This window comes from Raphanus sativus, chromosome 3 (genome assembly GCF_000801105.2).
Source record: "Raphanus sativus cultivar WK10039 chromosome 3, ASM80110v3, whole genome shotgun sequence".
NCBI lineage: Eukaryota > Viridiplantae > Streptophyta > Magnoliopsida > Brassicales > Brassicaceae > Raphanus > Raphanus sativus.
This window is the reverse complement of record NC_079513.1, coordinates 1573436-1586661: the sequence shown is the minus strand read 5'-3', so window position 1 is coordinate 1586661 and position 13226 is coordinate 1573436. Positions and strand designations below refer to the sequence as shown.

General features: G+C 32.7%; 2 protein-coding genes across 2 annotated transcripts; one reads left to right on the top strand and one right to left on the bottom strand.

The window, feature by feature from the left end:
- Window positions 1-1516: 1516 nt before the first annotated feature.
- On the top strand, window positions 1517-2288 carry LOC108829843 (pectinesterase inhibitor 9-like). The gene has a single exon (XM_018603436.2). The coding sequence runs from the start codon at window positions 1552-1554 to the stop codon at window positions 2173-2175; it is 624 nt and encodes a 207-aa protein (XP_018458938.1). The 5' UTR covers window positions 1517-1551; the 3' UTR covers window positions 2176-2288.
- Window positions 2289-9102: 6814 nt separating this feature from the next.
- Window positions 9103-9848, bottom strand: LOC108829844 (transcription factor IND). Its single transcript, XM_018603438.2, has one exon. It carries the CDS (start codon window positions 9782-9784, stop codon window positions 9242-9244), a length of 543 nt encoding a protein of 180 aa, XP_018458940.1. The 5' UTR covers window positions 9785-9848; the 3' UTR covers window positions 9103-9241.
- Between the last annotated feature and the right edge of the window lie 3378 nt (window positions 9849-13226).

The window sequence follows — 13226 nt, the reverse complement described above, 5'->3', positions numbered from 1 at the left end:
TCGTACAACTTGCAATAAATTTGTAACATTCCGAGTTGTGATATGAAAAGACTTAAAAGAATTGATTTGGCTACATATGCACCAAAGTTGACTTACATTTTTCGTCACATATCCGTTTAGAATTTCAGAATTAAGCGTGTTTAGGCTGAAGTAGTGAAATGATGGATGATCTATCGGGAAGTGATTCGCGATACCGTGCGAGTGAGGTCAAAGCACGGAGAAAAGTTTAGTGGTGATTGCAGGGTCAGTAAACAATGATTTTGAGCCTTGAAAAAATTAACGGACTGACCGTCATATGGGATGGAGCGCATGGGCCGAGTGAGCGGGCGTGGATGGCCATTAGCCGTGGACGGGCCAGGGCGTTACAAGTGGTATCAGAGCTGGTTAACCGTCTCGGTTCTGATCCGAGCGTCTTGAGACATGTCGTGGTGCGCAACGGTACGTTGCTTTCTTTGAGAGGAGATGAATTGTAACATCCTGAGTTGCGATATGGAAAGACTTAAGAGAATTGCTTTGGCTACTTATGTCACCAAAGTTGACTTACATTTTCCGTCACACATTCATTTAGAACTCTAAAGTTAATCGTGTTTGGACTGGAGTAGTGAAAGGATGTGTAACCTATCGGGACGTGATTCACGATACCGTGCGAGTAAAGTCAAAGCACGGAAAAAGTATGGTGGTGATTGCCGAGTCAGTAAACAATGATTTCGAACATTTGGAAAAATTAACGGACCAAACATCAGATAGGATAGAATCCACAGGCCGAATGAACGGACGTGGATGACTCGTTAACCGTGGACGGGTCGGGACGTTACAGAATTGGTTATAAAATTATAGTGTCTCCGAGAATCGAGAAGACACGCATGGAGTTTAAATGTGTGGTCGGATAGGTATAATCTCAGAAGGAATGTAAGTTTGTGCAGCTTTGCTTAGAGAGTTAAATAAGGATCTTGTTGGCCACGAGCTTCGATCTATCCCTTTCCTTCTTCTCTCCTGCCGAATTCTTTGGGTCAACACTTGAACCCTCACTTCACGTGTATCTCGCTCCACAACGCGTGTGTCTACAACCTATAAGTTTAGAAGTTTACAACCATGTCTATAAAAAAGTAGATCAGTTTCAAGTTCATAGAAGAGTATAGTTTATGAACTGTAAAGAAATTTTTTATTTCATATGAAGCATTTGTAAATGTAAAAAAAAAAGAGTTTTTTGATTGAATAAAATTTAACATTTATTTAAAAAAAAAAAACAAACGTAGATCCTGTTCCATATATGCCTGTCACGTTGGGAACTGGAATCCGGTCAACTGCCTAGCTAGTAGGAAGATACAAAATATATTATAGAGTACTACTTGCTTACCGGCCTTCTTATGACTTTCCTTCAAATGATAGCTATATTGATCATACAACCAGCTCATTCCACCACATGGACCACATCTATTCACGTGCCATGCAAATTGATGATCTATTTATAAACACACACAACGACATGTAATTGTTATACCATCTACCCATATAATTAGCTAAGCTCACAAATACTCTCCCCTCATCCCCATGGCAGCTAACAACAAACTGATCCTCGTGTTACTCTCCCTACTTCCTCACATCATATTTTCCTCGGTAGCAGCAAGAAAAGACTACAACACGAAGGCCTACGTGGACTCTTGGTGCCGAACAACCTTGTACCCGAACCTGTGCGTCCGGTCGCTGTCTCGTTACGTGCGTTCAAGGGCTATGCAAAATCCACAGGACCTGGCCCGATTCGCACTCAAAGCAAGTCTCTACCGAGCCAAGTGCACAAAGGCGTTTTTGTTAAAAGAGGTAACAAACCTGGAGACGCTAAGGCCTAAATACTATGCGTTGGTACATGACTGCTTGACCCAAATCAGAGACAGCGTGGACCAACTGGGCCTAGCAATAGCGGAGCTGAACAGAGTCAACAGGAGAGGCGGAAAGAGACAAGTAGATCTGGACTGGCACATAAACAACCTGCAGACGTGGACAAGCACAGCTCTCACAGACGCCGAGACATGCGTGAGTCAGTTCCCGGGGCGGAGGATGAGCAAGTTGAAGGCAACAATTAAAGGGAAGGTGAAGAATGTGGAAGAAACCACAAGCAATGCCCTCGCCTTCATCGAGCACTACGCTGCTGCTAGGTACAGAGCCAGACGTCCATGACCGTTGCCTCCACCGACTTGTATTTTGATCATAAATGACATTCTTGCCTTAATTAATATGTTGTATATCACTTCTTGATCTCGTAATTAATCATACATAAGTTCTCTGTTTAATCAATAACTAGATTTTTACTCGTGCTTATTTGAAAATAATCATAGAAAATATGAACTACAATTTCATACATAATTTTTATATCTCAATCTTTCAAAATTTACGACATTTTAGAATCCATTTCTACTTGATTCAAATTGTAATGGTAAACTAGATCATGAACCGCTCGACCGAGCGGGAGTCGTTTTTTTTTTATCTTTGTTTTTACTAAATGTTATACATGATCGCCAATGTGTATTAATATAAAATTTTGATAAATAACAATGTGTACTAATGTGTTTAATTACTAAATTTGATTTTTAAATTTTATGATAAGGCAAAGTAGATTTTTTCTGTATTATTTAAAATATATAGTGCTATATATTTTGTATTTTCAACATTTATCATACAAAACTTACATTGGAGTATTATTTATATGAAAATATGTCTAACATAATATATTTATATACTATATAAACATATGCACACCCGCACGGGTTTTATTTTTAAAATGTATTCTATATTGTTTAGTTTTATGTAGTATTGAGTTTGTATAATTCAATTTTGTGTTTAAAGAATAATATCAAAACTGTCTTTCGTATGTAAAAATAACATTTTGCAAGCGCGAGTTGTGTCTTTTTATTGTAACACAAAATTTATATAAAACTTATGTTTTTTTACACATTACGAAATTTAATTTTTTAAAATAATTATTACGTAATTTCAAAGTGAATTTTATCTTTGAGGTCTAATATATTTTGTGTGTAATGATTCAAAGCATTTTCGATATATTATATTTCAGCTTGGTTTGTTTTTAGTATTATTGTATAAGTATAATACTATACAATATTACTATATTCTATACAATATATGAAGCTATGTGTTATTTGTTTTAGAAAGTAGATTAGCCCAACGTAGTTATAAGAATAGTCATATCTTTATGTATGTGCCTATGACTTATCTACCTAATGTTATTCGTACTAATAAAATTAATATGGCCAATGAAAGTATACTGATCAATTTAAAATGAATTGTATAGGGTAATTATAGAACGATTAATATTTTTAGTATTCTTAGTATATATCTTATTTAAATCGACATGTAATAAATGTAAAAATCATATATGGAATATGGACAAAAAGAAGAACTGTATTTAAGGAAATACATCAATGCAAAGTTAGACTATAGTACGTATTATATATAAAGAATGAGACATTTAATTTAAATATATGAGGTCCACCTTTAAAAATCTATCTAGAAGAAGTTGTAATGTTTCTGTTTTAATAAGATAGATTGTTGATCATCAACCTTATTTATATGATGAGGATTAATAGGTTGAGAGTTTTGCAGCCATACTTTTTAATTGCAAATTGCAACAATTAGCCTATTGACTTATCAGAAAGATACTTTGGCTATCACTTTTCAAAAAATAAATTTTATTAAAATACTATAAATTTGTTTTTAGTGATTATTGTTTAGGATTTAGTATTTAGTGGGTGGGTTGAGTTTATATATTTCTATAAATATTTTACAATTTGTTTTTAAATTTTTATAAATAATTTATAAAGTTTAATTTATTTTTACGATAAATTGTTTATAAAAAAGATTTAAGGGTAAAATTGATTTTGTTTTTCATCAAAACTTATGATAAAATTGAGATTCCACCAACAATTTGAGAATAAAGTTTTATAAATAATTTACAAAATTTAATTTATTATTAGGAATCATTATAAAAAATTATGGGTAAAATTGATTTTTTTTAAATAAAAACTTATGATAAAATTGAGATCCACCAACACTTTAAGAATAAAGGCTACAATAATTGAAATCACATTGGATTTTAAAACTTGAAGCTACATAATATTGAAAATCTTTGTGATGAACTTAAATCATCAATAAAATATATCAGATCACCAATTAATCTAATATTTTGAAGTTTAAGATTCCAAAAACATGTTTCCTTCAAAATAAAATAAAAATCAATAAAACGTAGCTCTTAAAACAAGAATAAATCAACATATAAGAGTTAACATTAAAGAGATTAGTTTAAAATATATGTCATAAGACAGCCTTTTTGGAAACCAACATCTCAAGTGGGGCTTCTCACGGTTGGAAAGGCATTTTAATTGGTCGGGACTTACTCCTGCAAGGAATGGGTTGGGCACTAGGTTCTACCTCGGTTAGTTTGTGGAACGAGCCGTGGCTATCCACTGAGAAACCAAGAGCTCCTATGGGACCTCCAACTGAGGAAAACCAAGCATGGAAGGTCAGTAATCTGATTGATTCCGTGTCCAAGGAATGGGACCTTCGCATCATCAGAGACACAGTACCTCAGTATGAGGAGGAGATTTGCAAACTGATGCCTAGTTCATTCCCCCTGGAGGACGAGAGAGTATGGTTGCTCAATGCTTCAGGGACCTACACAACAAAGTCAGGATACGCTGTAGCGAAATTATGCATAGGGAAGCCGGAAAGCCAGACTTTAATTGGAAAAAATTGTATTTGGCAAGTGAAAACTTCACCAAAAATCCAGCACTTCCTTTGGAAAGCGACATCTAAAGCACTCCCTGTTGGATCGTTACTTGAGAGTAGGGGGATTGCAGTATCCCCGGTGTGCAAGCTCTGTGAGCCAGAGAGACTGAATTCCATGTCCTCCTCCAATGTCTTTACGCTGAGAGAGTTTAGGATTTGGTTCCATGTATACACAAACCCCCGATGACCAACGTCACGACTGTCTCGTCCCTCCTGCAACTTTGCTGCAGAATGATTACCCTCCCTCCCCTTGGTTTGGGAAACACACCTCCGTACCCCTGGATCCTATGGATCTTGTGGAATAACATGAATAAATTTGTCTTCGAAAATAAACTGTTTTCGGAAGAAAGCTCTGTTCTAAAAGCAATGCAGGATGCTCGGGCGTGGAACTCGGCACAACCTTGCGTCGACAAAGCTTCATTACCACCTTCTGTGGTCTCGATCCATCATTTTCCTCCGCCATCTAATTCATATACTTGGTCTGTTTTTTCGGATGCAGCTTGGAACGCTTCTAACGGAAACTGTGGGCTTGGTTGGTGTCTTCGTGATGATGATGCTAGCCACACAGAGGAATCTTCATATCACTGTCGCTCTGTTCCCTCGACCCTAGTAGCTGAGGCTCTGGCGGTTAAAGCTGCCATCAACGCAACTGTCTCATCTCATGTCAGGTGTTTAAATGTGTTCTCTGACTCTAAGGCTCTCATCTTGAAGTCTCAGGCGAAGGATGTTGTCTTGAAAGGGATTTTGCATGATATCAGTATCTTAGCTTCCTCTTTCGAATCTATCCCTTTTAATTATCTCCCGCGTTTAGCAAATGTTGTCGCTGATTCCCTTGCAAAATCAGCCTTGTATTCCTTTGAATCTGCATGACCTACTCTTGTTTAACTCTTTGTTTTGAGTTTCTTAATATAAGTTTTCGATCAAAAAAATATAAAATGGCTAACATAACAAGAAAATTAGTATAAAATTTATTGTAGATTTTGTTTTATTTTTATTTTTATTTTACCGGTATATAATATGTTACACATATTTCTAAATAAACTAAAATGTTAGTTAATTTCAGTTCGACTATCTTTATTTTTTAATTTTCTACTAATTTACAAAAAAAAATTCTTAAAAGAGTGGCTGGTAAGAGTAAACCATTTGTATAAAACACATATTGTTAAAAACAACTTATTTCTTGTTTTCAAATTGTTTTTCACCAGTCAGAGAAATTCACGAATTTATTTACTCATTAAAATTAAAATTTTAATCAACATTATTATCTTATATTTTAACACAAATTATTTCAGTCTGTTACATTTACAACTTTCATAAAAACTAATCAAATATGATATAAAACAAATATAATATGAGTGTAATCTACAAAAAAAACTATGGTGATTTATGCAAACTATATGATGAATTCTCCTAAATCTTTAATATGATTGACAGATAAAGTTATAAATTTTATATGACATATAAAACTTAAATTGATCTCAAATGAGTTTGGTCGAATAAAACATTTAGAAAACAATATTTATAATATAGATAGAAATAAAGAGTTTAGTGATGTATGTCTATAAGTTAATTGAAATCTATACTATTATTTGCGAAATGATTTTTTTGCAACAGAGCTCTCCCGTTAAAAGTTGGAGTGGTTAATATAGTTTATATCCTTAATGAATAAAAAGTATATATTAGCTAAAAAATAAAAACGAATTTAAAACTAATAATAGTAAGAATTATCCAAAATCTTAAAATATATGTTAAATAAAAAGATAATTTGTATATATATTGTGTTGTAATCCGAAAAAACTTTTAGTAAAAACTTCAAAATTAAAAAAACACATATTAGTCAAGTAAAATTCTTAATTTATATAATCTAAAAATATTAAGTGATTTTTAGGATTTACTTATCAATAATGAACGTAACTTTTTAAAATATAATATGTAATAATTTTCAAATGAAAAAATAAATGATGATTTATAACTATAATATTTTCATTAGCAATGCATATATTGATAAATAATTATAAAATGCTCTTGTCCGCATGGACGGACGAAATACCTAGGAACCCATCAGATAGAGCAATTAGGAGTGGACATGCATCAAATAATGGTCTAACCTCATTTATATGTTTGGTTTTATAAAAATTAAATTTTAGTGACAAATACATATGTATTAATTAATATGAATAGAGATAATATGATTGTTGGGCCCAAATATGACCCTCTATCTAGTAATAAACAACAAGAAATGATAACGGGCCGCGATAGGCCCATCATGGATTAAATCCTCAGAAGCAGCTAAGACAGAGCCGGAGGCTGTGAGCTGAAGATGTTCATTAGAGAGGTCGAGGAAAAGAGGCAGCTCGTGGACAAATAAATAGGCGCAGGACCTGGTCAAAGAGGTAGCTCGTGGACAAATAAATAGACGCAGGACCCGGTCAAAAGAGAGCTGTTACAAATCCCTCAAATCACGGAGGAGATCTCGGGAACCAGTTGGTAGCGACCAAAGGGGGCCTGAGGCTATTTAAAGAAGACATCAAACAATAATCAAAGGATCCACAATTCAACTTCTTACGCAGAAGCTCTCAAAATACTTTACTTTCTTTGTAATCATCAAAAACATCTATTGTAAACAGTTCTTTACAAAAATCATCAATAAAATCATCATTCATTCTATAAGTTTTTACGGGATTCAACCCACGTTATCTTTCCCTAACATTTTCCTAAACTTTAACCCGACCTTAAAATCAGGAGGTGAGTTTAATCCCTCACAATGATCATGTATATAATAAATAGTTATATATAATATGTACTTTTGTTAAAAATTTATTTTAATAATTTTATGTTTATAATTGAATGTAAATTAATATAATACAATCTTTGGTCAAAAATAAATGAAACAATTCTAATATATGTTATGCTGTTATTTGAAAATAATGTTTTTAATCATAAAGATTAAAAAATTAAATTCAATAATAGTCATATATGCTAATTATAGATACATATATAGCCAATTAAAAAATTTAAGAGTATAAACATAACTTATCGATAATTATTGAAATAATAATATATGTATTAATAAATATTCATAAGAGTATTATGTCCGCATCAGCGGGCCAACCATCTAATTTCTAATAAAATTATAAGAAAACCAACAAATAAATTAGTTTGAAAGGTAACATAAAAGAATGGTAGAAAAATAATGAGTATGCATTTATCAATATACCATCCTAAGCGATGTCAAAAATGCATACTCATTATTTTTAGAGCCGGCACTGCTCACAAGTACACTGAGCAAAGTAGTTTCTTCTATATGTATGGCTAGTTTTGTTTTGAACGCTTTCCTAGTGCAGCTTGGCCAACATTGTCGTTTATGTAACCTGCATACCCTTTTGCATAAAAATATATGTATTATCATGTTCTCATCGACTTACTTACGGCACTTGCAGCGAATCCACAAACCGCGAGCATCCTTGTTGCATAAGCAGGAGTATGTTCAGGTTTGGGGAAGAGGAAGGACACTGATGTTTGAATGATTTCTTAACAGGTTGTGATATTAGTTGGACTCTCCTTTTGCTCCTTACTGTTAAGCAGGAAATCACAAGTGAATCAGTTTTACAATGTTATGCTCATTACTTACCCTTTAGAGAATCATATGGTCATGAAATCTTTTCTTATAAAAACGTAACGAGAATACTAATTCACATGCTCCTAAAAGATAATTTTTATATTAAAAGATGTTTCAAAAAATACAAGTTTTATTGTTTTTAGGCATGGTCTATTAGTAAATAATGATAAATTAGAAATTTCAAAAAAAAATTGTACTTCTTGAAATAAAATTATTGGAAATTAGTAAACAAAAATAATATATATATATATATATATATATATATATATATATATATATATATATATATTAACATAACTTAATATTTTTCTGGATATAAACTTACATCACTAAAAACACAGGGAATAATAAATTTAATATTACAATTAACATACAAAGGAAATAGATTTACAGCGTCGGCTAACACACATACGACATAAATTTTATAAGCAACCCAATTGATTCTTCATTGTTTCAGTAGCTAGGGATTAGAAAAAGGCTTGGTTCTCCAGGGAATTCTTATACCAAACAATTTTTTTTTTTTGCAGTTTATATAACTTTATATATCTAATAACACTTATCCGATACATATGTTATATCCAAACAAGTATTTCATATTTTTGGTCGGAAAACTTGCATACGATCAAAGCCCTAATCCGGCAATGTTGCCTCCTTATAAAGAATAGAATATAAATGCATACACATATTATATCATACATTAATAGAAATACACACATCATTTATTGTACAATATATAAATAGCCATACAATCTTCGATCGAAATGCTTATTCGACCATTTAACTATATGTATATATATATCAACATGAACGCTTGATAGAGTTATATTAGGTATCCGAGTTGTGGTAATAACAAAGGCAAGTAGGGTCAGACATAGGAGCTCCAAGCTGAGTGTGAGGCTGAAGAAGCCTCACCTGCCGTTTCAAGAACTTGGTGTAGCGGATGGCTTCGTCGAGCATGGAGGCAGTGTCCATCTTTGCACCGCCTGGCACCATCCTCTTCAAAATCCGTATCTTCTCGCTTATCCTTTCTCGACGGCGACGAGCCACCACCGTCTGAGGGTCGTCGCTTACCCTCACGTTACGGCGGTTAGGCTTAGGAACGGTGGCTGGATCGATGTCTACGGGCTGCATGGCAGCAATCGCGTATTGCACCTCCTTCATCGCATCCATCTCTTCCTCTCCTCCTTCTTCTTCTGCTTCCTCTCCTCCTCCGTGATCGGAGAAGAGTGTCGGCGGGGGCTGGAAGTGGCTTAGGGTTTCGGAAGGTAGATCTACCATGAGATGAGGATTGTGGTGAAAAGAGTTTTCTTGTGTAGTGAGATCATTAGGTTTGTTCCAATTCATAAGGAGATGATGAGGCTGCATCATGACTATTGGGTTATGGCTGCATCTGCTTTTGAGCCAGACATAGAGTTTTTGGACTAGAGACGCATAGACCTTTCTTTTATACCAACCAATTTCTATTTTTATCTTTTCTGTAATTTCTTTATATATATATATATATATATATATATATATAGTATAGTCTTATTTCCTAGATACATCCTCTCTATATATACATGTTTGTATTTGCGGATTTCTTTTGTCATGTCAATGTAGTGCGTATGTGAATGTTTTAAACGCTCTTATTTTATGAGTGAAAGTATATATTTTGCAGATAAAATGTGCTTGAATTTATTTATAGAACATTTGTGAAAACGTTTTGTCACAACCAAAAGATTAGTGTTTTAGCATGCTAATTATTATTGAACTTGAAAACGTTTTGTCACATGATTTATTTATTTTTTGCATGCAAACGTTTTTAATTATTTTATCTTTTATTTATATCGATAAATTCACTGTTATTCAAACGTGAATTTTAAAGTTCACTTTAGAATTCAATGTTATTGAACTTAACATTTTATGGAACACTCACTGTTATTGATCAAAATTTAAGTTAGATATTTTAAAATAATTTAAAGATTTGTAGAGTGTTCGAAACCGGTGGTGGTGGTCTAGTGGCGCTTGAGGGAATTGAGAAATCCAATAAGGCGAACCCAGGTTCAAACCCCATCGGCCACACGGATATGAGTTATTGCTTTCGACTCATTTGAATGCCCAGGAGAGGGTCTATCCGTGGGCTGTACCTCCACCCGGGGGTTAGGCTTGTGTCATCATTGACCCGGGTTTAACCCTTTTGAGTTTCAAAAAAAAAAAAAAAAATTATATTTTTATATCACTTCCCCAAAAAAACTGACGTTTAAATATGTGATACCAAAGCGATGGCTTTAATTTGTTGATGCTCTGGATCACCAAGCTTGAGTTTTACTTTTACATCATATTTTGGGTTTCAGTTTTCACGGTATTCTACTTTTTGTTGGTTATGTATGCAGATTGTCAAATTTACTTCACCTTGAGGTGTCGACTATGATCCATGGTTACGTATGGCATGATTTTTGAAGATCTACCCAAAAAGTTACTTCACGGTATTCTACTTTCCGAAGGTTTTGTATTAATTTTGTTGATGTGTCATTATCTGACCTCAAATCAAGTAGAATGTATGTAAGTTGTTAATAAAAAAAATATTAGTTAATACCAAACAAAAAATAAATAAAAGATAAAATAATTAAAAACAAAATTAGCATGCAATCATGTGTTTGTTCTAATAGAATATATAAAAAAAAAGAATTAACATGCAATCATTTGTTTATTCTGGTTTCTGTTTAACGACTACTTCAATTTAAAGTTAACTCTTAATTATTTTAGTACTAAGAATAGTTTAAATAGTATTTTTTAAATACTGTTAGTGTTATCCAAATTAAGAATTCGAATCACAACTAGCCAAAATAACTCCGTACATAATGTTAAAAAAACAACTATACCTCAACGTTGGCAAAGGAAGTACACTAAAGAAAGTATAATTAGATAAAGTTAACTAAGGAGAGTGTACTGAATTTGATTTTTAATGAGTTTGTAGATGATTACAGGAGAATTAGAAAATTTGACGTGATTTTTTGTTAAAACACTCTAGAATTTCATATAAAACAGTGAGTTTTAGATTTTTATTTTTATAATTAAGGAACTCCTCTCGAACACTCTACAAATCTTTAAATTATTTTAAAATATCTAACTTAAATTTTGATCAATAACAGTGAGTGTTCCATAAAATGTTAAGTTCAATAATATTGAATTCTAAAGTGAACTTTAAAATCCACGTTTGAATAACAGTGAATTTATCATTTTAATACAAATCATTTCAAACTTCCAGTTGAATACACCCCTTAAGTTTGTAGCAAAATTATATATTTAAATACTTAAAACACACACATATATACATCTTGTGCAAACTAAATAACTTCATGTGCAAACTAAATAACTTCATGGACTAATTTGTGCCTGTTTATAATAAACCTTGTTGTAACCATTTAAATTTATATACGCACGTACGGAGCAATACAAGAAACACATATAAAGCAAAATCCTATAGACCACAAAATATAGAGGAACTAGTGTGTGGTCAAAATCATGGTTACTCAAAAAGTAAGATCAAGAACGCAGGATTTAATTTAGGGTTTTTCCTAAGGACGAAGAAGGAGAGAGACTTTACGAAACTAGGGCAAAAAGGGGCATTGCACTTTGGTGATGATATCATTGCCATATAGAAGCATAAGTCGCTCTTGTAATAGTTACTCAACACATGTCTCCATTTTTAGTGCTCATTTATTTGACCTAATTGTCTCCTCTCTCTCCTCTTTTTGACAACTCCTATACACCAAAATAGGCAATGTAAGATCATGTTCTTCTCTTTCTTGTCTTTCTTCTAAAACCCACAATTTCTTCAATTTAATCTTATAAGCTCTTCCAACGGTCATGATTTGATCTTAGGAATTATGAGCTGGATACGATAAATGACTTCTTCAACGTTTTCTTTATGATACTTGGTGTCGATTTTAGTTCTAAGTTGTTTTATTTGACGAATCTCGGGATCTCTCTCTCCCCCCATAACTCATTACATGAAGTGGGGACGGCTCAATCGACATTAAGGTATTGTCGATGCTTTAAATTCTCAATTGGATAAGTAAACATGTAATCACCACTAAAGTATATTACTAATTGGTCTTGAGATGCCGTGTACATGTTTTCCACACGAAATTTCTATATAGACGTTCATTTCATATGTAAATAATTCGATTAATCTATAAAGAGAAGAATTGAAATGGAGATACCTCACCCCTTCTTTTCACATTGCCGGCTTAATGCGTTGACGACAAAACAAACCCGTTACGTGAAATGTTCATACTTATCATAAACCCACCAAATAAGTATACTACTAGATCATGACCCGTGCGACCGCACGAGTATTAATTTTCATTTTTAGTTTTTATTTATTTATACTAAATAATATATTTATAAAATTTGATCGTTTTATATTGACTAAGCTAGGGATGGGTATTTGAGTACCCACTCAAATTCGGTTAAACTCGATTCAGGTTTGAGATTTTCGAGATTAAAGATTCTACCTCTATTCATGTATTTATAAATTTTCGTTCCGGCTTGATTCAGATCTTTACGGGTTTGAGAACCTGTTTTCCTAAATCTAAAAGTAAAAATAATATAACATGTAAATTTGAGTAATGTAAGCCAAAATACCAAAATTTAAAATTTAAAATAGATTTAACTTGAATATTTGGATGGAGAATAAATATATATTTTAAGTTTTTTTGGTGTTTTGATTATTGTTTATCTACTTTAGATGTTTACTTTTGACTATTTTTTATATTTCAATATTTTAAACAACTTTAAAATAACTTATATCTTGGATATTAACTCT